The following is a 26556-nucleotide window of genomic DNA, read 5'->3' on the forward strand; positions in this document are numbered from 1 at the left end:
TCTTATTGTTCAATAGAAAAAATCGTATCAGACGCAAGTTGTCAAAGTTGTTTGGAGGAATAATAAGCGCTAATGGGTAAGTCTAATTGGCTATGAACTCCATATCGATAGGAATTGGCGAACTTAATACTTTACTGGAGTTTTTGGTTTTACATTTCGTTAGGATTTTATTTTTGGCAAACTCTATGCGAAAAAAGCCAACAATTTTTAAATTACCACCCCTTTGCTGTTTGCTATGCATGCTCCGACCATGTTCACTGGAAGCGAATGAAACCACTTTGCACTAATGCATAGCAATTGAAAATTGAATACGCAAGCAACCGAGAGTAGAAATAAAGAAAAATTCAAGCCAAAAGGGAAACATAAAAAATTAAGAGCCCATGACGACCAGTAAAGAATTTAAAGTAATATAAGTGGGCATTGTTAGAGCACCATAATAAGCCCCGCAACTTACCACAATACCATTAATAGTCCATGTCAAATTAGCAGCCGGCTTCGAGTACTTAATTGAGCAATTGCCATCAACCAAATCGCCGATACGATAACGTGGCTGGATGCCCGTAACAATAGCCTGCTCCTCTGGTAATTCTGTGACGAAGAGACGGCGCAGCACGGAAAAAGAGAACATAAAGGAGAAAAAATTATTTTTAATTTAGTAAAAAAATGGTGAACTCGGCAATGAAGCAAAAAAGTCGATTTTATCAAAATGTTCGCTAGTTTTCAGCCATTGAATTGAAAAGTCATCAATTAGAAGTGTTCAACATGGAATTTGCCACCATTGAGTGGGCACAAAAAACGTGCTAAATATACGCGAAGTTTCTAATTAATTTGCTTTACTGGCACTTGGGTGAAAAAGCAAGCAGTTAAATTAGCGCCTTTTCGCAATTTCAAACATTTAAGCCGATTTAATATTTTTTCGAGCGCGGCAGCATAGTTTACTCATTGGCGCTAAATAGCATTAGGATGTGTTTGTATGCGTGTATGTGTGCGTGTGCTTTACTCACCCACAACTTCCAGTTCACCAGAGACCATGGCGGTCTGAAAGGTTGGCGCCTCCACGGAAATCTCGCATGTAAACTTGCCGGATATGTTGAGCGGCACCGCCAGCAGCACGACATGACTTTGATTAGAGAGATTACGCTGTTGCAGTTCCGTAATAAATGCATATAGAAGTAAAAAAGAGGAGAAAAACATTTATGAAATTAATATAATTGAATGTTTTCCAAAAAAATGTGCGAAAAAATTCGCATAGCGGAAATTTTGCTAAATGCGATTTGAATGTTTTATTATGGCAAATGTTGCGCAGTAATTTACTTTTCCTACATTACGTACCGTATGCGGGTCAGTATACGTACTATATACATGTATGTATGTGACTGCTTTAAATGAATTCTCAACACATTCATACAAAGATACTTACATGTTTGTATATACTTGTATGTATATTTCGATTTGTATGCGAATGTTGCAAAATTTAATTAACTAGCTTTTGGCGTGCGTTGAAAGGAAATAAAAAGCGGAAGCTAATAACACCTTTTGGGAATATGAAACAATTTATGAATGTTCGCTCTTTTTTACCGAACAACAACAAATTAGATTTTAGCCCTGGAAAATTAATTATTGAAATGAATTAACTTAAAATTAAAGGAACGTGCACAATTTTATGTATCAATAAATGTAACTACATATGTACAAGTATGTTAGTTTGCATACATATATATTTTCGTAACATTTTTATAGCATTGGACCATTGCTGGAGCTGATAATACCCTGAAAAGCATAATATTAATTATGATAGTGAAGCAACAGCGAAAAGTACATTGCTTTGTTTAATTCTGTACAGCTTAGCTGCCAGCGAAAGAAGTATGCGCTTCCGAGCTAAAATTCTGTTTGCTGCGCAGTGTATGAAATTTAAAAAAGTACGTACAATATTTGTTTTGTGAAGGCATTAAAAGTTATCTCCATTTGCATTGCGTTACATTCTCTATGTGACTGCATTTATTTACTCGATGTTCAGTCTTATTTTAATGCCTCATTGCTTTTTAAGTTTTAATATTCTTTTTCAGCAACATTTAACATGATTTTTGTTGAAATGAGCAAAATACAACAACAAAATAATACCAGCAAATAATTGAATGAAAAAGAGAAAATAGCTTCAATTATTCTTTACGAGAAAACAATGTGTGTATATATTATATTTAAAGTAATTGTTTTCACAAATGGGATAATTAACAACAATACAGGTCATTGCAAAAGCTTAAAATTCATAATAAAGCACGAATTCAGACAATTTTTTTTTATTTACGAGTATGTACAAAAGCATACAAGTATGCATGCACTACAGTGATTTTATTGAATTTTAAGTAAATAACGAATTTGCCGAACTAGAGCGTCTTTCACAAAAAATTTTTTTAATTATTTTTGATAAAAAAAATAAAAATTTAGCAAAACTTAAGCATGCATAAGCCCCGGCATCTAATCGAAAAATATTAGTAAAAAGCGTTTTGGTCGTAGAAAGTTTGTTGAAAGAAATGGAATAATTTTTAAATGTCTGCCAGTAAGTACAAAGAAACCGAGTCCACATTAATAATTTTAATAACTAAGGAGCAAAAAGAAACATATATATGCATACCTAAAAGTCAAAACTAAAAGGACCATACATTCATTAATACTTGATTTCTTTACTGCGTAGTTTGAAAATACGTGTAAAATCTATAAAACTATCAAACTTTTTAAGTAGCTTTTCTAATAAAAATACCTACGTATGTTATATACATCAGCCAAATCGTTGCAAAGAACTATTTAAATAAACCGCTCAACAATTGAGATATTTTACGGTATTCTGTTTTCAGTAGCAAAATATACCGGAAATTTGACTTTTCCAATTTTTTCATTATAAGTTTTAAGGTCTAGAAAGATCCCTAACAACTTATAAGAGCTGTTGCATTTGTGTAACTTTCGGAACTACATAAGACTCGGTTGCGCTCGAATATAGCCCTTATTTTCTTCCATTTATATTGTCGCGCTGCTCGTATTGTTCATGGAAAAATATTTACACACAGATATGCGCATTAAAGTTATCGCGTATACTTTTGTGTGCAATCGCTATTATTTGAATGAATCCCGAACTTAATGAGGCGTTCAGCGTTCATAGGTAATCATACGAAATGTGCATACGTGGCTACGTACGAACAGGCGCAAATCGATTGTGTTACGCAAATGCATTCAAGGGCACATTTACAACTTAAGCCAGTAGACAGTCATCTACAACAATTAAGGTGTATGTTTATACATATATATATGTATATATGGTTTATATTGCACAGGTATGAAAATAAGCATTCGTAATGAGATAATTGAACTCATTAGTTAATCATCACACATGCAACCAACTGTGAGTAGTTGATATCACGTGACTACTACCTTGCTATAATAAATAATAAATATGAGTGCTCCTGCTTTTGTTCCTTTATGGATTTAAAAATGTTGTTAATAAATATATATAATTTAAAATAAATATGTATATATAAATAAAAAACGACGTTCAGATATTTTGCTTTATAAGCTTAGTTGAATTTTGATACGATTATAAAATTTAAGCTCACAGCAAGCAGAATATAAATTGTACAGCAATTATTATTGCAATTTTCAATTATTTTTAGTTCATTAGCATTTATCAGCTGAACTTTAAAATAATCTATGCTTTTGATGTTTTTTTTTTGAAAATAAATTAAGCCTGAAATGTTTAACACTTTTAATATATATGTACATTATGCTGGTTATTTTAAAGGTTAATTCTTTTTTGCCCTAAATAAGTGATTAATTTTGTGCTTAAGTTATGTTTCCTATGCATTTTCATGTTTTGTTTTTGCTATTTTGCAAAAGAATAAACAACTAAACCCACAATTTTCAAGAAATGGTATTCTAATAGAAAATTTAATGCAAAATATCCAAAAATCCCATGTAAATACATGGGGAAAAAAATATGATTTAGGCATGGTTTAAATAGAAAATAAAGAACTTGTTTACATTGGATAATTGATTTTTAGGGCAAAAACTGATACCTCAGGTGGCGTCTGCTAAACAAATCAACTTGGAAAATAACGGACACACTAACTTTAATTACATCCCTAAATTTATAAAAATGTTGTATTTTTTTAACGTGAAATAAATACCTCGATATTTCTTGAACGTTTGAAAAATAAATGAAGTAAATATTGACCAAAAAACAAAAAATGTAAATTTGAGAAATATTAAAATTTCTATGTAAGCGCATTTTTTGTGAGCAGATGATTGAAACTTCCATTGACACTGTTATGCCAAAGACAAACATATATGTGTAGGCGCATGCATCATTATAATATTCAGAGTTATTTATGGGTTTTTGTATATTTGTTTGTACATACCTCAACATTTAGTCCGGCGGCCATGGTGAAAACTTTCATTGCCGGATTTTCCTTTGGTGTATAGCGATAAAACTCTCGCCGCCCCTTATACCATTTTATGGAGTATAAAGTATCATTTTCCATATCATAATTGCATATGAGCTGTGCATTGCTGCCACGTTTCACCGCTTGTGGTATTGTAACCGAAACATCCTTGAGTCCAGCAATGAAATCTGCAAAAATAAATAAAAAGTACGAATGAGGTGCTGTAGGTGAATGCTGGCAAAGTGGATGGATACAAAATTTTACCACGAAAAGTATTAAAACGACCAACAGCATTGTATATATTTTTGTAGTTGTGTGATTTTTTGCAAACTGTTTTATTTATTTTTTTTATAAAAATTGTTTAATACTGAGCGAAAAACCTCAAGCGCCACACCTGCTGGCCAGTGCAGCAGATATAAAAAGGTAACTGTACAGAATAGTTTTACTTTTCCTCACTTAAGATATTTGCCAACGGTGACAGCGGTGGCAACAGCATAAAAGTGTAAATTTGTTTTAAATTCGTACGAAAGTGTCGGAAGCGCTGAAGACAGCGGAGGGAAAAGTGAAAGCAACCATGCACCGCTTCACAAGAGCTGAGCGCACTAGAGCTGTGCAACATTGGAAGTGCGCAATAAATGTTCCACTTAAAAATTTCTATGCGCAAACGTTTTGCTGCGGGAATACAGATATAGTTTGCCCCCTCCATAACATCGGCACACACACACTCCTACTCGCTCAGCTGCATGCATACACGTAATTATGTATGAATTTATGGAAACGTCCTGTTTCTTATCCCACTTTAGTTTTGATCAGAAATTACGAGTTGATTGCCACGTCGAAGTTTTGACCACCCATTGCGGTTTGCAGACCGCAGCAAAGACGCGTCGAGAGTACGTTCATGGTTGTATGCGCGTGACAGCGGTCAACTCTATACATACGTATGTCTAGTGCTACGGAGGTTTGAGAGTTTTTAATGTCAGCTATCATGCCCTTAGAGCATGCATGTGAATTTCTTGGTATCTCAGCTGATGGAGAAAGTTTGGTGCAGGGAAAAGTGCAAATAATATTGTATAAACCGTATCGAAAAAAAGTTGGAATAAAAGGTGTTATAACGAAAAAATTTTGTTTGAAAAAATTCAAAGTATTTGACATTTGCGAACATCCAGCTTGCATCAATTACAAATACAAGAAATTTATTAATTTTTTCTTATTTAAATAAGATTTAATTTATTTATATTATTAAACTTCTCCTTGTATCTCTTTATGAGCATTGGTCAAGTTAAGATATTTTAAATAGCTATTTTTCTGGGTACTGTGGACCGACCACACATACGCACGTCCTTTCCGCAACTTAAACGATTTATTTCGCAACTTTGTGTGTGGGCACATATGTGAGCAAGAATTAGAAACGCACACAACTACCAAACCGCTGTTCAAATTTACTACACTAAAAATACGACAAACCTTTCAAAACAAGAAAAAACGACAAGTGTAGTGTTTGAAATTGTAACGGAAACCACGAAAAACTAAAACTTTGTAACGAATAATGAATGTTGTATGCGATTATAAATTGATACCGTACAACAGGTGAGGGTCAACTTTGCAAATGCAAATACAACAACAAAAGTACTAAAAAAGCAGACTACGAGACAGCAACATACTGTAAATACTGGACACTATTGATATTGTCGGCACTGCTTTTTGGAAGCATAGTCTTCTATCCATCCCCCTGTCACTCGAACATACAGACCTTTACTGCACAGACACTCGCATTTAATTCTTAAATATACACAAAGAGTTGTAGTTTCCATTTGACAAAACCACTAACAACCAATGTGTATGTTTTTGAATTTTCAAAATATTACGAAATGTGTGCATTGCTACCGCATAAAAGGGAATAAAATTTATAAAGTTTAACGTTTCCGCAAAATGCTGGAGGAGAGGAGAGAAAAGAGAAGAACATGTAATGATTATATGCTAGTTTTGCATACGTATATTTGGATGAATATGTGCGAATATTTTTGAAACGAAAAATCAAAGTTCAGTTAGTTTCATTAGTTTTATAATAAAATCGCAAAACTTTTTCATACTTGAGTTTTGTAAACTGAGAGATACATATGTGCTTTTATTTTGGCAGTCAAAAAGTTGAACAGACCTTCAAAAAAGGTGCGAAAATATTTTCAGAGGTACCTACCAAATATTGTATTGAGCTTTAGAAAATCAGAACTTATTTAATTATAAAAAAAAACTTTAACTTCGACTGCACCAAAGCTATAATACCCTTCACAAATATAAAAGATTTCCTACAAGAACTTTGATCGTTCAGTTGGTATGGCAGCTAAATGCTTTAGTGATTCGATTTGAACAATTTCTTCGGAGATTATACTGTTGCCTTGGGTAATAACTCGTGCCGAATTTCGTGAAGATATCTTGTAAAATAAAAAAGGTTTCCATACAAGAACTTGATTTTGATGAAAATTTCAGAACGATATATCAAAAAGAGAGGGACGAGCTCGCGTATATACAAACAGATAGACGGATATGGCTATACCGACTCAGCTCGTCACGCTGATCATTATATATACCATATATATTACAGGGTATTCGATGTTTTCTTCTCGGTGTTACAAGCTTTCGCAATTTCAAACATTTAAGCCGATTTAATATTTTTTCGGAGAGTAAACTTAGCGAATACCGATTTAAAGGTTAAAAAAAGAATAACTTTGTCCGATTGACTACATTCACTATTAACGGCTATACTTTAGATGGTTATAACTTAAAAACATTTCAAAATTTAATCTAAAAATTTAGTGTGATACTTTGAAAGGTATAAACTATCGAAATATGCAAAAAAAATTGGAATTTTAGTTATTTCGCGCTAGGCTTGCGCCTTAAGTTATAAGTTAACATAAAGTTGTACATTAGAATGAATCTAAAGGTCAACGGCAAGTCATTTGGACTCTCCAAAAGGGCACGATCACTGCTTATTTGCTTAGCAAATGAAAAACTAATAATTTATTTGATGTATTGACAATAAACGATTTTTCATCACTCATTCAAACACATATCTCTGGATATGTGCACATCGACTGACTATATCCTAGTACAGCTAATGATCACATTTTCGCTAAGCTGCCTCTTCAGCAAAATTTAACGTCATCCGTGTTAAATACATACTTATATTAGGCAACTTGTGCAACGGTAACCTTCAACTATGCTTTTTTGTTTTTGTTTGTAACCAACCTTTTTGGCGTTCGGTAAATTTAAACTGCATGTATGTTGTTGTATATATAACTCACATTTTTTCGTTGCTCGTAATAAGATTTACTTGCTTTTTCTGCTTCGTCAGGCCACAGGTTTTGTTGGTCTGCACTTTTCACAATGTTTGTTGTACGAGTGGCAAAAATGGTGTGTAGAGTTGCATATATGTATTCCTTGAATTGCTTTTGTTTGTCTGCTCTTATTTGCAGCAAGTTGGTTAGCTCTTTGCTAGTGGCCAATTGCGCTTGTGCATCATGTTCAACATGTTCAACAAATACAAATATATGTCTGCGTACATAAAACACATGCAATTGCACAGCTGTGCTGTGCTTGTTGTTTGGTTGACCCAGAGCTGGTTGGCGGTGCAAGTTTTAGTTAGCTTTTTGCGCCACGCCACTACTTGCCGAGTATGTGAGCATGTGTGTGCGTAATCGCATTTGGGCATGTGTTAGTGGAAACTTTGGCAATCAACATTTGCTTAGTATTTTAACGGCACTTTTATTTATATTTTATTTACGCTATTATCACTCATTGCACAAAAAAGTAAAGTAGCACGGGGAAGGGTTAGAGATGGAGAAATGGATAAAGACTGTGGAGAGTGATGCGCAGAAATATTATTGTGTTTATATTTATTTATTTTTCTTTTTAACTTGCGCAACCACAAGCGATTGAACGTAGACTTTTAACCAATTTACTTTGCTTTATTATTCAATTTGAGTGCTGCTCATTTGGCAGATTTTTTTGTGCCCTTGTTTTGAAGCAACAAAAGTAAATAGTATATGTAAACTGCAATATTAAAAAAATTCTTAAAATTTCGCTGTTCAACCATGACGTCAATTTAAGAGGTTATGTAAACTTTTGATTTTCAAAAAATTGTGCATATATTATATTTGAAAATATTGTCTCAAATATTGAAGTACATCTGCCACAAACAAATAGTTTCAAAGATTTGAGTGTAATCGGCTCCCAAATAAATCTCTTGTCGGACGTTGTTTGCCTAATCTGTATTGAGCAAGGCAAGGTGGTAGCATCTTGTCTCTTTCTACTCTCTTCCGCTGCGACACACCTTCGGCGAACCTAGCGAAGTTTGTGATAAGCTCAAAAGGCTTCGTCGATCTATAAACGATCCGTTTTTTGGAATTTTTGAGTAACACAAAGGACCATGTTCACAGCTTTCCGAGTGAGATCAATCTTACGACCCAACCTCGGCCTCGAAGCTTTAAACCCGCTTTTCTCGAATCGCTGTTAAGAGTCGCTGAGGAAAATTCCTCCAAACTGGTCCAAACGGCTTGCCATGTTTATGTGACCTTCAGAAATATATTGAACAGGTAATGATAGAAGGAATAAGATTTTGACAATAATTTCAATTTAAGCTACACTGAAGTGTAAATTTTTTCACATAAAACGAGTTTTTTTTTTCAATTATTCGCCTATAAAAAAATTGTTTTGATGTTTTGCTTTTAAACAATTTTAAGCATAAAAATCTTGCTTACCGCCAGGTATCTTTTTCACAGATCCTCCTGGAGATGGGCTATGGGAGCAAGGGAATCGAACATTTTAAAAAGTAGCCAAAACAAATTCACAAAAACCGTTTTTTCTATTTTGTAAATGGATATGGTATTTTATAAAAATTGAGTACACGCACATACATACATGTGTAAGATTTAAATTTACCGCCATTTATGTAATAAAGTGTTAACAACCCTAAAAAAGAACAAATTGACAGGATCGATGGAACAACGTGTCTTCATTATTGAACAATATTTCAAAAATAATGAAAGCTTGGCGATCGAGTTTAATTTTTTGCGGGCTGTGTACATTCGATGATCGACATTTTGTTTTTGTTATAATCGGCTTGTTTATCAGGCGCTTGTATTAGGAGCCAATTTCGATTAGTAGTTTGTTTTAGACATCAGAAAAGGTTAGTCACGTTTTTGTGTGTTCTTCGATTTTTGACTTTTGAAAAGAAATGGATCAAAGGATATGCATTAAATTTTGCGTTGAATATGGAATATAGTGCTGCAAGGCACTTCAAATGTTGACTTTGGCGTTCAATGTGTCCACTTTGTCTCAAAAAAGTGTGTATAAGTGGTGCAAGTGCTTTACAGAAGGCCGAGAAGATGTTGATGACGATAAACATCCTTGAGGTGCGACCACCTCAACAAGCGAAGAAAACATCGTAACAGTAAAAAAAATTGTTCTTCAAAATCGTCGAATCACCGTACTCATGCCTCGACCACTGTATTCACAAGATTTGCCTGTCTATGACTTTTTCCTGTTCCCAAAAACGAAGAAACCAATGAAAGGAAAGCGTTTTGCCACATGAAACATCATTCTCATGAAAAACTTGGTTTGGTACAATACCCAGAAAAAAAAAATCGATTTTGTCGTACTGTGTAATGGAAACTGGCGCTTTTTATAATAATATTTCTACTGGCGAAATTTTTCTTAAAATTCGGAGCATATTTTCTGAAAGCTTCTTACAAATTCTAATGGGTTAAATATGATAATTGAAGGGACTGTAGAGGTCACTTGGGAGAGCAGAATCAACGAGATTGTATATTTAAAGCTTTTCAAGTTCCTTAAAAAAAATAGAAAAAAGACAGACAGCCCCTGATATGGCTTGTTGCAGCACTTTCGCTACATAACAGTCACTTTATTTGAATGCTATTGGGGCAGATTCTTACACGCCGAGCCAAGGACAAATCTGCCATTGACTAACGTCGATCAGACGCGAAAGTTTCCAGACTAAAGAGATATGAATAAATTAATGGATATGCTAATATCCACCATACCATACACCGTACATATAGCCACACACACACACTTTTGCAAACGCATAAAAAGCATACACACGCGCATGTTCTTTGTGTGTTAATTTAATCTGCTTTGTTTTGTACTTCTTGCCGACAGATTTTCTTGTTGACACTTTCAACATGCACATTTATTTTTGTTTTCTTGTCTCGCGTTGACAGCTTAGCGGAAAGCAAGTAGAAGGAGGGTTCCGAATGATTTATTCCGTTAAAGTTAGCTTTTTTTGAATTACTTTCTTTAGATAATCTATCTGAAAAATTTATAACTTTTTATATAATATATTTGTTTAAAATTTGTACGTTTGTTGAAGAAATTGACGCCACTTTCAACAGCCTGGCAAGTGTAATATTTGCATGCCCCAATTACTATCTTTCAGGTGCTTAACCGCTGCATTTACTTGAATTTACCACTCATCTGTCTACTTAGTATTTCCGTCTCGGTAGACAGCACACAATGCCTTACTGAATGTACCAGAAATTTAAAAAAGTACTTTGATTTTGTGCATAAGCGACGGCATGCTTAAGATCGCTTTTAGCTTTGTCTTATCTGCTTCGTCCCTTTTCAGACTGTTATCCGCTCCTTAAACTTCTGCCTTACTCATTTCTTTAACTCGAGTTTCAAGCGACGCCTAGAATCACTTAGTCGTCTAAGCAGGTTGCCACTTATCCACTTCTGTCGCTTGAATTTCTATTACCGTTGTGCTTGTATTCCGCTTTTCTTCATTCGCGCCACTACAGCCGTTTAGCCTTCAAATGTTTAGCTTTTAATGCGGGCCCCTGCCACCGCTGCTTGCAATTTTCACGCCTTTTTCATTTTATTACCAACTTGCCGCGTTCTCCCGTTTTACGTTTGTCGCCATATAATATTTGCATGAAATATAAATAGCTACGTGTGCATACACTCTTGGCGCCTGTGGGTGATTGCTGTGTGTCTGACACTTTTGATGACAGCGCATCACCGATTCTGTAACAGTGGCACTTTATGAGTAGGCGAAATACCAACGCCACCATGCACAGTCGGGCGACAACGTTGCGCTCATAAGACACATACAATGCCACACATACACCTACTTGCTTACACCCACATATTTATGTAGATGCCTTTTGGCATGTGCATTTAAGCAGTTGACTTCTCTGCTGGCATTCATTCGTACACGTGCGAGCGTTGTTCCACTTTTTCGGCTTTGGCTCCAGTGATTGTTTTTTGGTATTATTGTTGTTGTCGCCTGAACATCACCTTCGTCTGTGGCTTCATGCATTTTACATGACCTTGTCGTGTCGTGGCGTAAGCGCCAAAAAGTATGCAGCCCAAACAACTCCGTTAGTGCCCACGGGTGCTGGTGTGTATAAGGTTAATGATGTTACGTTGTTATAGCTGCCTGTCACTGCTGGCGTTTTCAGGGTGCACTCAGTTGTTGCTGTTATTAAAGGTGTCTGACACATGCACAACTTTTTATATTTTATATGTTAATCTCAATTTTTTCTAAACACTTTTGCAACACACACGGCACATTCTCATAAATTCAATAAAGCAAAATTCTGCTCTGTTTCGAGATAAAAAAAAGTATGGTTAAATTTTTCAAGAGGCCAATAAACACCTGGAAAGTATGGCTTAAAGACTTCTTGATCAATACTCGGCAATAGAATACTTATTTAAGTGGCACACCTAGTACGACAGCCTAAAAAATGGTGATTTGTGGGAAACATGTTGTTTGTTTTTACATTTGAGGGTGTTTTTATAAATATTTTAAGAATATATTGTAAAAGTTTTGAAAAATAAAAAATAAAATATTTGCCAAGATAGATGCGATTTTCGATGGCGCTGAAAAAAGGTCTCCCACTGTGCAAATATTTGAAATAATCATTTAGAATTTTTATATGATATTTTTAAAGATAAAAAATATTGAAACGGAGAAACTGGCTGTAGAGTGAGCTCCGATCCGAGTTTGGGCATTACTACCAAGCACTGAAATATATTTCGAATCTGTCAATATGTTAATTTCGTATATAGTTTTTTTATTTACGTCCCCTCTAGTGCATTTTTATAGTATTAAAACGTATGTCATTGCCATATTAATTTGTACCACCCCTAAAACCTCCCTCGAGTTTGCGATAGGAGAGATGAGATGGCCAATAATTGGATGCCAGCTGTGTGGTACACTGACAGCCTTCAGATTGGTTACCTTACCACCCTAATTGAACCAAATAAAAGCGGGATTAATATTGACCGAAGCAAAAAAGCTAAGAACAACAAAAGTTTATTAAAAATACTGCAATCGCAACAAGGCGACCGAGAGGCAGTTAACAGTTGCATGCGAAATGTTCATTCGCAAAGATACATGCGAATGTGGCGGTAAATAAAAAAAATTTGAAAGAGCTGATAAGCAAATAAAAACGGATGAGAGCAGCGGGAAAATAGCAGTCATCAGGGCAAGTGCGGCATGGAGAGAGTGTGCGCTTTTTATTGGCATTGACAGTGCTATGTGCAATATATGTGTATTTATTTATTTTTCTTTTGTTAAAATAAGTACACGTAATACAAATGACGTGGCCGGGGAAAGTGAATATGTGTGCTACAATGCACGAATCAAATTTGCGAATTCCGCATAAAAACGAACATGTAATGGACGGACCAGAGTCTATGCCTAGAATACAAGACAATTACGTTTTAAAATGAATTCCACGTGCGTAAATTCTGCTGGCTCATGACATGAATACCCCGCCTCAAATATACAAATAGGCGTGTGAGGGTATTGAACAATTATATTTGCTACCTGGCTTGAAATTAAGTCGACGCCACGTATGGGTAACACGAACCGAATGGACTGAAAAATTAAAAATATAGTTCAAGTCAATGAAGAGTAGAGTCTCTATAGTCAGTATTACAAAAAAAACAAAATAAATATAGTAAAAAAACGAAAATTGCATATGGAGATTTAATACAAACGAAAAGCACGTCGCATGTATGTTTTGACAAAAGCGAGCTATTACTTGCAATCCTTTGGAGTGCACTTACTCCCCACACAAACTGAAATCGCTGTGCATATATGAAATCGAGTAAGATTTATTCGATATTATGTAACAGTCATGCGGTGTCAATGTGTTTCTGCGGCGTTGTTGTGGCATGTATTTGTGGAAACCAGAGCGTAGATGCAGTGCAGAATGCGACAAAGTGTTGTAACGCATATGTTGTGTGTCGGACTTTTGTATTTACATAGAATATAGGTATAAGATACAGTCTTCGTTTGGAGTTCTTGAGTTGAAACTTGTAACATATCGGTATGTAATATTTATAATTTAATATTGCTTTAATTATTCGTCATTTAAAGATTGAATAAAGCCTATTCAGAGAAGCATACTCCCTGCTGTACAAATTTGCTTGAAGCAAACTATTTGCGCTCTGTATTGGAAATAGTAGAAACAAACTTGTTGATAGCTCTGCAGGACCCCAAATGCAAATCACTACTGTGAATAACTAAAAGAGCATGAAACTACATTTTGAATAACATTTTATTATTTTGATTTTACATATGTATGCCAAGTGTATGTACATATGTATGTATGTATGTGTGTTTGTTTTTACAGAATATATTGTGAGCTATTATGCCTGCACTACGCATTTGCATTTCGTACGAATATGCACGCATGTATGGCTGTGTGTATGCATGTAGATATGTGACACATGTCACCTGGGAGATGTGTCAAATGCATGAGCAACCAATTTGAACATTTTTTCAATGCTTTCACTGTCATTGTTGGTATTGGAAATTGCACAAGGGTTTTTTCCTTGCACTATTTAATTTGTTTTACTCCAACTCGCATACAAACATACCCAATGTATTTGTTTTGTGCATGACCACGTATGTGCGTTTGTTCTTGGTCTCAACCTCAATACAATTTATAGTATTTTACAGAGTTTGTTTATATACTCATTCATTTGTTATTTTTTTGTGTCGATACTTTTGTAGTTTTTCACAGTGGTGTCCATGAGAATGCATGTAAATTGTGTTGCCCCGCTTCCTTGCTCGCCTTGCAATTATTTTGCATTTTATATATGTATATATTTATTTTAGGATTTAACTTCATTTTCACATTGTTCGGTTTGTATGCTTGTTCATTTGTAATCACTGTGTTGTAAATAATTGATGTGTTTCGCGGCATTGCAACAGAGCATTTTAGATGCGTTGCAAATAAAACATCTACGTTGACCAAAAGTAGGGACAATATGGCCCGTAGCTATAGTCGGAAGCATACTTTTGTTGGCAGCTTAAAAAAATTACAAATTTTAATTTTGTAGAAAATTTTTATTGCTCTTAATTCAGAGCATTTTCTAAGTGAAAGATCCTTATTTAACTGTACTATAACTTAAATAAATTAAACCTTAATTCAAAGTTTATTTTAATTTATTTAAAAAAAAGTTAACTTCGACTGCTCTGAACAAACAGAGAAAATTATTGCAAGCCTCACTTTAAATTAATTGCAAATATCGGGCTCACAATTCGCCTATCAAACTACATATAATATATATCCACATTATTCTATGCACTAGTTTTATACAACAATTTGACACACATATACCGGTATATATATGTTTGTACTGTCATATATCCATGATTATATATATTTGTAGGGCTACCGCCATTTCGCTATAAATAATTGCCTATAGTTTACTTATATGCTATACTTTGGCGCACCGCTGTGCCCATATTACAATTAAATTATATACTAAATAGCTGCTGAAAGCGGATGGGAAAATAATGACTGGCAATGGTGGCCAATTGACTAAAATAGGCCAATGTGCGGTAAAAAGGACATCGAGCTATTGAAGGACACACTCTGCATAAGGAAGTGCACATGCATATAAGTACTAGTATACTATACATGACATATACGAAAACGGTGGCATGGTTGTGGAAGATATCGATAAACAATGAGAGTCCATGATAAATTAAGCGGTTATGGTGTTGATACAAAATCGGTCAGCAAAAATAAAAGTGAAAGTGAAATTTAAGTAAAATAGAGAAATGCTAAGAGACTATAAGCTGTTTATTCAAAAATGTAAGTGAGGATAATTGTATAAGGTTAAGAATAACTGCTTTTTCCGTTAGTTCCTAACGAAATTCTAAAAAAAGAATAGCAACTCAACCTTTAGCTCCAATTTTTAAATGGATTAGGAGACTTTGCCTTCCATAATACCTTCATGATTGTTAAAATTGGCGTTTAGCATTTGCCGTAAGCATTCATCACCCCAAATTTAATGCTGCGCTAGAATCCATAAAGTAAAGGCGTCAACAATGTTCAAAACAAACATGATGACAGTATCCAAGTGACTTTTGCACTTAATTAGAATTAATTAAATCGAATTAGTTTACCCAATTAACACGCCGAATATTTCTGACAATGGAAACGGCAGTAGTAGGGAAGCACAAAACCTATAATAGTCGTTGTACCAGCAAGTAAGTTAGCACAGGAAACAGAAGTTTATTTCATGAAATTTTTGAAGCACACTAAGTCGCCCTTCTGTTTAAGGAAGTGGATGAAAAATATAATGAGATCTTTTATATCAAACTGAGTTGATGAAATTCGCTCATGATTTTCGATATTTTGTGTGCGTAACTTTGTTGCTTGGCTCTATAATGACTTTTTGGACATCGTTGCTACTTAAATAATTAGCCATGGCGAGAACTGAATTACTATAATAAGATAAAGAAGCTGTCATGCTTTCATTAAAATTTGTAAACTATTTTACTTTGCTAGCCTATTGATGAAATGAAAATCTATATATTTAAAAATCTTTAATTCAGGATAGACAATACGTGAGAAAGGTAAATTCTTGGTTATATTTTAAGATAAAATTTGGATTTTAAGCTTTTTATATTAAGTTTGCCACGATATTTCTCACACTTAGCGGGAAATGTCGGAGACCCTATAAAATATGAGTCGAACTGGTCCTTAAGTTTTCGAGATATCGATATGGAAGTTTTGTTCATGTTTTGGTTTCACCACAAAGCTGATAATGTGTTGTAACTGCCGAAAGCGGAAAACTATAGCAAACAGCTGGCGTAAAAACTGACCGATCACAGTTCTTGAAAAGGAATCTTTGTATTTGTGAAGGGAATTATAGCTTCGGTATTTTCTTGTTACTAGTTCTATTTAACCTTAATTTGAGTATTATTATGTATAATTCCTTAGCTTGTAATAAAAATAGCAATAAGCGTTATGCTATTATGTGCATAATCCTCGAAGTCTAATCAAACTCAATCAAATTTCGTAAATAGGTTTCACAAATCCAATGATATTTTGAGAAAATGATTGGCAATATTTCACCAATCACATAAGAGTAATTGGCAATGTTGTTAATTTGTGTGACATAATCGAATAATTCCACTCCTCCTCCAACTTTAAGCTAAGCTCTAACGATTGTCTTAACATTACCATTGGTATTCTCGTCTCTTCTGGTAACTGCTGATTGATTTCTCGACAAGAAATATAATTCAATCCAAATTAGGCGCATACATAGCAATTTAATCGGATTTCAGAGAAAATCTTCAATAAATTTCAAGCATTTTGCTTCAGCAAGCGATAATTTAATCTTTTAATATCCAAATGTCGATGTGCTGACTCCTAGCAATGGCAAACGCCTAATTATGGAAGAGAGAAGGAAAGGATAATAATGTGCTAGTATAAAAGCAAAATGAAGCATTCATGCAAAGACGCCAAGAAAGTCCAACGAAAGCGTATTATTTACGCCTATATGCTGAATAATTCCCGTATATATATATATTTCGCATTCGTTAGCTTTGTAGTTCTGTAATGGTGTGATTGCTCGCCTTCCAAAAATCAATAGCACTTAGCTATCAAATACAAATACTCAATCGGATTGTTTAGCTGCTATGGGCGTATTATCTGCTAATAACAGCAATAGACGAGTATTGGCACGCTGCAACCGACACGGGAAGTGTACTCAATAGCTGTAATTTTTCATGCAACAACGTAGCGGAAAATCAGCTACACAACCAGCCAACCACCTAGCTTACCAATCAGCAACGGAAAACAGCGAGCCAAGCAATTAATTTGCTTTAACTTTCTGAGTCGGATGGCTACAGCTATACAGGAAAATATTTATATATACATACATACATAAATACATTTGAACATATCCAAATATTTTGTTTGCAAAATCAAATAAATACCGTAGTTCAATAAATCTGAATACCGCTATCAATCTCATTTTGTGGTGGTCTAAAGACCCACACACGAGCAAATATGTTGGAGGACATTGCTAGGGAACCAAAAGTCTCAAGCTTTTGGTGTATTTGTTGCCTGGCACAGCTGTAGCAAATACGTCATTGGCTTTTATTCGGAACCACTTTAATTTTGGTGTAATATTTGCCCCTATTATTAACACCAACTGCCATGTGCATTAATTAGCAGTTACAACAATACTTCTGCACGAGAAATTCAACTCATTACCGGCAAATTAAACAGACCTATCCCCAAATTGTCAACATCTTAATTGTGTCTACTTTGTCAATATAAACGAATATCTATTTAAAGGCTAAAATGAAAATGTGATTGATAATATTATCATAATTTGGAATTGGACTCTCCAAGCCCGCGAAATTTGAAAATTCCCGTTATTTTTTGAACACACCTCGTATTAATTGACGAATGGATAACTCCTGCTACGTTAGCTTCAGCAACAGAGAAGTTAGATCACAACTCCTGTGTTAAACACTTATAGTTTTGAGGCAAAATCGATCAATAAATGTGAGCCAGCAACTACACTTCTACTATTTTTGTTCCTATTTTAAACATTTTGCGCATTTACAAATATGCTCTGGTGCGCCTTGCGAACACTTATGCTGCGTCGAGTGTTATGGCGTTCTCCAAGGCCTTTTCACTTATATAAACTACATATGTACATATTTACATATTCACTCATGCGTTCTTATGTAGCTCTTGCTGAGGTTTTCCTTTTAATTAACAGAATACGCAATAAATTTTGCACTAACCAAAATCTGGTTACACACTAAATTAAGTTTCTACCCAACTCTACGTATGGACTATATGTGCTTTACGCATAGTTGGTTCTATCTACGTCTTTTATACACATAAAGTTCGATATATGAGGCGGTATGTGTGTATGTGAATTCTTCTAAAACTCTTATCAACATTTTATATTGCATCTCATTCTAACACTTATTTTTCTTCCTTCCGATAAAATTTTAAATCTAGCCTTGAAGCAAAGTACACAAATACAAATACATAAAACCATCAAATTAAAAAAATATAGCACAAATGTATGTACATTCGGCAAAACAGCCCTGAGGGAAATTGTGATCACTTGCCCTTATTCTAACGAAATAAATTAACATCTAAAGATAAAAAAAAACGTTGACTTCGGTTGCGCCGAAGTTATAATACTTTACACTAAATTTCAAAATGTAACCGATCAACATCTTGTATCCAACGGAAAACATTTTGCTAGTACTTTCTAGCCACCTTATTTGTTATAAACAATCTTCATGTTGAATTACGTTTACATAATAAGGAAAACATATGAAGTTCTTTGTCCTGATCTTGATCGGCCAGCTTAAATGACAGTTATTTGAAATAGTAGTCCGATCTGCATAATATGGAGCTTGTTCCCCTGCCTTTGATATTAGTCTGTACCAAATTACGTAAATATATCTTGTAAAATGAAAAAGTATTCCATATAAGAACTTGACTTTGATCGGTCCGATTGTATGAGATTTATATGCCATAGTTGTCCGACAAATGAGCAATTTCTTAGGGAAAAAAGTACGAGTGCAGTCATTTAGATGTAGATCTGAGTCTGTGGTTCTAATACAAGTATGTCCAATCAAATCCATTACAATTTCATATTTGGTAGCGCTCATGACACTTGGTGATTGTCAATGACAGCAATATGCTAGTTTTACAAATATTTCTTGCAGGGTATTTTTTACTTTCATTTACACACATATACTATACTCTTCCTCCGTGGCATATATTTTTAACATAAATCCCCTACTACAAATTTAGGTGTTTATCTTGTGGTCCAGTTGATAGTGCCTAGTATGTTATTCAAGGCTTTACAAAGTGGGCAGCGTACGGCGGGTGTATATAAATTCTCTAAATTTTGAGTATGTGTTTGTGTCTGCCTCGCTTGGATTAACTGTGATTAAGTTTAGTGTCTGGATTACGGTCAAATTGTGTGATGAAGTAAATGTGTTGGAAGTTCATTAAAATTTAACCCCCTTTAATGTGCACTCATGCATATAGTACATGTGTGTGTGTGTGTTGGTTTTCAAACGTGCGGGTTTTCGGAACTCATTTGTGATTAATTTTATGATATACCAAAAATTGACACGTCCAATTATTTTATAGCTTATTAAGAGGTAAAATAAAAAGGTTGCAAACCTGGTATCCGATGACCGTTAACTTATTAGGCAGATCCAATACATAAATAAAATAATGATGTAAGTACAGTAGTGTCGTTAAAAAGTAAACGTTGTAGTGGAAAATTATAGCTTTAATTAGTAAACAAAAAATATATTAAAAATACAACAATTTTCATAAAGAATTTTAAGGGTAAAAATATGTTGTATTAAAAAATATATTTAATAACAAAATAACTACAGCATATCAACAGTTTATTTATGTAACAATGTTTCTTGTGCAGAAAAAAACCAAACTTTTTCATGCAACAGAAATAGAAATATATAAATTAAAACACAACACAACAGCAACATGAGCAGAAGTTCAGTTAAACTTCTAGCAGCAGGAGCATCACCGACAATACCATATATACATTAGCATTAACACAAACTTTTAATTATTTATGTACATATGTATGTAGGCCATCAAGTATGATAACGGCATGAATTCACTATCACAACTTTATAAAAACTGGACAGAAAAAGCACAAACATTTCGTACATTCACAATAAGACAATACTTGTAGACAGGACCAAAAAGTGAATAATGTATAAAAATGTATAACTAAAATACTCGACTACTGATAGATCGTTGACTAGCACTGAAAACTAAAGCGAGGAATGTACTTAAAAACGAAATGTTCATCAAAAGTTGAGGCAAATTGTTGTGAATTGAAAATAATATAAATATATGTCATGAATATTAACAAAGTAATTTGGTAAGGGTTCCAACAAAGTTTCTAGAACTAATGATTTATAAAGAAACTAAAACTTCAAGCTTTGGTATCAATGTCGCAAAATTATTTCGTCGAAATATTAAAGGACACACCTAGTGTGACTGCCCAAAAATACGACGTTTTTAAAAAAAAATGTGTATAAAGCCAAATCAAGAAAACTTTTCTATTACAAGAAATTGTCCGTACAATGACCTACGATCGAAAAATTATATCAAACCTTTTTAAAATGGCGTTTTGAAAAAAAATTACTGCCAATTTGCGATTTTTGATCAGATCAAAAAACTGCTGGGCCGTTGTATGGAAAACTATGTATATACAGAACTTGATATTTAAAACTGATTGCCTCCAATGACTGACTATTGACGGCTACATTTTAGTTTGTTATTTTTGAAGTTATAGACTATCGACATACGCAAGAATAAAAATGTAGGCTTTTTCTAAATTGCACACTATTCCTAATAAGGAATTACCTATTTAAGTAAGAGAGCAATGCTATTATCCACTGACCAATTTATTATGCTTCAGATATGTGACAACTGCTACTTTTTATAGTAGCTCAAAAGAAAGAATGTAATATTTGAAAGTATGCTTTTTTCAAACGGTATATTAATATATTATATGTATATGTACCAGTTTGAAACTTAAGCATTTTCAATTCCATACTACAAATATCTTTAATAAATTTTCAGGTATTTAAAAAGTTTGTGAAATATTTAAATTCCATTTAGTTATTATGCCCATGTGTCAGCAAGCTTTCGAACATGTTTTAGACTCAGCTAGTCATAACATACTGTGTTGCATTCCACAGCGCATATCATAGTCTGACATAACCACAACTTGCAACATGACAGCCGACAAATGTTTATGGGATGTTATACAAAAATTTTGCCATATATACTAATCATATTTGCGAGTGTGTGTAGGAACGCGCAAATTGTGTAGAAAATGTACATACATATGTACGTATGGCAATTACGTATCCGTAACTCTTACGTAAATACATACATGTGTGTGGTGTGTGGAAAAAGCTGCATGAAATTAAAACTTTTTCGTTGAAATGCCTCAAATAAGCTATTTTGGTACCAAGTACGATGATTTTCTTCTAATGCTTGTTGCCATATGTACATATGTATGTATTTGTGTTTATGTACCTAAAATAAGCTTTGAAAGTTTTGAGTAAATAACATTACGAAACACGCAATGTTTAATAAACGAGAGCGTACATTCCATACCGAATATTTGTTCGCATATATTTAACAATTCGATTGCGTTTTTGTAATGTGACACACATGCACCTAAACATATGTATAATATATTGCACACACATGCAAGCATTAAAATGCAACTTGTCAATTCATTGGTTGGCTGTTTGATTTTGTTTGAGATTGGCATTGTGGCGCCGCTTGGTCACATTGCCGCAAATGCCAGCGTGTGCAGACGAATACAAATGCAAGCGGAATGTTAATGTGGAGCAACCGTTACAATCGCACACATATTTTTGGATTTTTGCTATTTTAAACAGTGTATATTTTAGATATTGCACTTCTCTGCTGCTCTTCTAAAAATACGAGAGTATGCGGTGTAGTGTCGTATCCAAAGTCCAGTTATGTATGTGAGTGCCTTTGTGTGGGTAAGCTATCAAAATTGCATTCCACATCTATTTCCACGCAGTATTGGCTGTAATATTATTCTGTGGTGTTGGTAAATTTTGGCGAACGAAATGCGCTCGTATCGGCAACCGCAATAATCGGTTTTCGCTTTACGTTTGTCCTGACAGTTTTATTTATTTTTGTGTGCTGTCTAATTTTGAAATTATTGGCGTAATAAGCGCATTTGCGGAACAAATAATATATGGCGCGGCTTAGAGCAGGGTTTACTTTATTCTTTCCCCTCTCATGTAATTATCTAATTGGATATTAAAACGATACCATGCTCGACCCAATAGAAACTGATAAATTTATTGCTGTAGTTTTGAAGAAAAAAGTAAAATTGGTTAACCTTTTTGGTTATTTTTTGATTGCATGAGAAATTTAATATTGGCGAACATTTTTTTTGAGCGAAATTCAAAATTATTTTTTAAAGTTCCCCATTTTATTAAATTTAAAATTTTCAACAGTCGTAGTATAGGAAAAGCTTAAAACCTTTTTTAGTAACTTCGGAAACAGCGAGTCTCGAAATCGAACTCGACACGGAAAGTATTTTCGATCAAAAATTTTCATGCGGCCGATGACCTGTTTTATCATAAGTAAACTGTTTAATCGACATCAATACGGAGATAATTTAACAACAAAAATTGTGATAATTTTCTTTTTGAATATTTATTAACTCTCAAAGTAGACCAATTTTGTTTGCTTTGTATTCTTATGTGTGTTGTACAGGATACATCAGTATCTGGCACTTTTTTTGGTTGGTATGTTTTCGTCTCTTGTCTCTAAAATACACATTTAAGCTTAACTTAATGCGTTTTTAACAATTTTTTATATAAATACTTGCAACGGATAGATTTCGACAAATATTCTCGATTTTTAGGCTTAAATGATTTCGAAATTTTTTGATCGAATCGGCGAGTTGTTCGATTAGAATGGATTTAATGATTAGACCCATTATTTGTTATAAATAAATATATACATAATTGATCAGAATGATGACCTGAGTTGATTTAGCCATGTCCTGTCCATGGCTGTCTGTCCGACTGTATGTATATAAACGAACTAGTCCCTCAGTTTATAAGCTATCGATCTGAAATTTTGAACCAATCTTCAGTAAGAAGCTGCTCATTTATCGGAACGGTCGATATCGGACCACTAGCTGCCATACGAACTGAACAATCGGAATCAAGCGCTTGTTTGCGAAACTTTTTTATTTGACGAAACCTTCACGAAATCTTCACGAAATTTGGAACGAGTTATTTCTTAAGGCAACAATGTGATCTCCGAAGAAATTGTTCAGATCAGTTCTCTATATCAAATAACTGGGGTAGAAACTGAGAAATCGAAATAAAGTTTAGGTAAGGAAACTTTTGTATTTGTGAAGGGTAGTATAGCTTCGATGTCACAGAAGTTAACGTTTTTTTGTGTATATGCACTAATTAGGTATAAATATGTGTATATTCTCAAAATTAATGAAACATTTCATAGTTTTTTTAAAAATAGTTCCCATAAACCGCCAAAAACCTTAAGGAACAATAAATTTCAATTACCCACGGCATTCTACTTCGGTAATATTGTTTGCCAAACTACAAGGTACTTAATTCATGTTTCCATAACGTAATCATTCAAATATTATGAAGTGTGAAAGCAAATATTTAATCTACCACATTCCCGTATGAGCCTAATACCTTTCGAACAAGTGTTAATTTAGCACTAAGTTTCAATAAACGCCGCACCCTCCTCCACGCCACTTATCTTTGCATGTGCGACCAGCCTTCCAGCAGCAATCGTGTCAACAAACGCACAGAAAATTTTCACTTTGGCTATTTTTGTCTGTGCAGTCGCCATTATCCATCTACGTGTGGTCTTTTTCCTTCATTTCCTGTATATTTTTGGAGTGCTTGCGCATATTGTTTCCCCAGCAAGTATTATTGTTTTATTCATTGTCATGCTTTTGTTGTAATTGCTTTGCTATATTGCTGTTGTCTGTTTGCAAACATTGTGTGTGTTGGTGTTTGTGTGTGCGTATCTAGCAATGTATGTATTTGCATTTTTAGCTGGTCGGTTGCTGGTTTTCGAGTGCGAAATGCCTTGCATACTTTTATGCGCTGGCATGCGGTAATGGTCTGCTGCACAATTTTAATTAAGTGCACAGATTTTTACTTTGTCTGCACTTGTTTTCCATTTATTTTACTTTGCTTTTTACCCGACAAATACTCGACTTTAACGATGGTCTCACAAGAACACATAAATATGTTTACAGGCTGTCTACAGACAATACTATTATTGCTTAGTGGTTCCGTTGCTCCTTTTTACGCTTTGTGGACATTTTTTTTGGGCGATTGTGTTGTGTGACAAGCCTTTTACCCGCGGGTAATGAAGTGGTTAGACTTTATTAATTTCATGCCTGCACAGAGTGGGTTGAGTTGGGGTGAGTGAGTTATAATGGGAGTTCGTGATAATTTTTAAATTGGTGGTGAGAAGTTTTTAAACAGTTAATTGCTTGGTCTAACTCTTTTGTCCTTCACTGTAGAGATTCTATTTATATGTATGCAAATTAATTGTTGTTGAACACGGCTAAAACCCGTTTGAAATGGTTAATAATTGGTGATTAAGAGTTTATTGTTTATATTGTGCATTGAACTCAATAAAATTTCGTTTGCTTAGCACATTTACACTTTAGCCAAATTCATACAATTATTTTAACATTGTAATTGCTGATAGGCATTAAAAATGCCATTTATAGTTTCAAAAAAATTCTAAAAAAGCAGATATTAACATCAAAAAGCAATCGAAATACCAATGGGTTTTGGTAGCACCAAGCCATGACTGAAAAAACATTACAGCAAGAAAATATAGAAAGCTGCCAAAAACGGTAAATATAGCGAAAGCATGTAAAATTGCTGAAGTTCTCATTTGTGTGTGTTTGGGTTGTCATTGGCGAACTGCTTCGTGCCTTTGTGAGCAAATTGCATTTTTATTACAATTTGCTGGTGTTACGTATACGCCGTGGCATACCTTCCAGTGCATTTCATACACATGCATGTTATATCACTGAAGGAGAAGCGTTAAGACTATGTAAAAGTTTAGTGACATGAGTTTGTGGGTTCACACATGCAACTGTACTAGTGTTAGTGGCCGTGCATGTGTGTGCGACAGCAATAACATTTATCTTCAACGCGTTAAATCAATCAAGTTACGGCACCATTAACCAAATGGCAATGCATTCTAAATTGTTTCGCTATGCATGTGTAAGCATATTTTGTTGCTCTCGCACAGCACTCTCAATCTATTTTATTTCGAATTTTCCAAACCCTTTTTATTACATTTTTGGTATGTTATTACATTGTGCGTATCGCTTATGTAGAAGTTTGGCTGCCTGTGTTCGCGTATTTTCTTGGTTTTGTTTTAAACCTGCTTTGAGCGCCAGCACTGCGTACTTTCTAATAGAATTTTTTGTTTTGTGTTGATGCCACAAATTCCCCGAGCATCAATTGTTTTTAAAGTGCTGCTTTACATTATTTTGTTGTGATCTGGAAGGACATACCACATACAAGTATACATCGAACGGTTTGGGTGGCACGGTCCCACCCACGCGCAAGTGCCACTCAAGAGCTATGGCACTGCAACTGTGTAATACCGACCGAAAAAATGCACTGACATATGATGTTGATGTTGCAACGTCATCATCGCTGTGCTGGAGGTGTTGTGGGGCAGTGGGTGTAGTGAAACAGCACTGAGGAAATGGCGTTCGCATTATTGGCGAATGGCAATCATCATCTGTGCGGCATCATCATCAGCAACTAAAAGAACAACAATGATGAGAAAATGCTAATGTTTTCCTAGACCAAATACCTTTACTCGACACACGTCTAGCGGGGCAATGTGAGTGGGTAAAAAATACTGAAAATTCTTTTTGGATAACATTAGAAATGAATTCCCAGCTTTCCCGCCGGTATCACGTTGTCTAACAATTTACCGAAAAACATTTCATTCGTTTTGCGCTTACAAATACTTTACTCTTTCAACATTTGGCATACCCAAAGCGTGCTTTGGGACCTAGGGCAGCACGTACGGCGCCCACTCGCTCGTACACCGCAGCTCGACTGATCACCACAATCGACTTGAACCGAATACGCAACCTGGTATCGGCTAAGGTAATATTGCAAGTTTTATATAACTGTCAGTTGGCGTTTTGCGCTATTATCTATGCAAATCATGCA

The 26556-nt window shown here is 34.5% G+C and overlaps 1 protein-coding gene across 5 annotated transcripts in view; it reads right to left on the minus strand.

Annotated features, from left to right (window-relative positions):
• beat-Ic (beaten path Ic) overlaps nucleotides 1-26556 on the minus strand; it is a 191904-nt gene that overhangs the window by 12622 nt on the left and 152726 nt on the right. For 4 of the 5 annotated variants that reach the window (XM_070107270.1, XM_070107271.1, XM_070107272.1 and 1 more), the window contains 3 exons: nucleotides 4407-4618; nucleotides 1005-1140; nucleotides 455-588 (listed from right to left, as the gene is read on the minus strand). In XM_070107270.1, coding sequence (XP_069963371.1) covers nucleotides 455-588; nucleotides 1005-1140; nucleotides 4407-4618 — 482 coding nt within the window. The remainder of the gene's footprint in view (nucleotides 1-454; nucleotides 589-1004; nucleotides 1141-4406; nucleotides 4619-26556) is intronic. The other variant, XM_070107273.1, reaches the window with a different exon arrangement.

This window comes from Bactrocera oleae, chromosome 3 (assembly GCF_042242935.1).
Source record: "Bactrocera oleae isolate idBacOlea1 chromosome 3, idBacOlea1, whole genome shotgun sequence".
NCBI classification, from domain to species: Eukaryota; Metazoa; Arthropoda; class Insecta; order Diptera; family Tephritidae; genus Bactrocera; species Bactrocera oleae.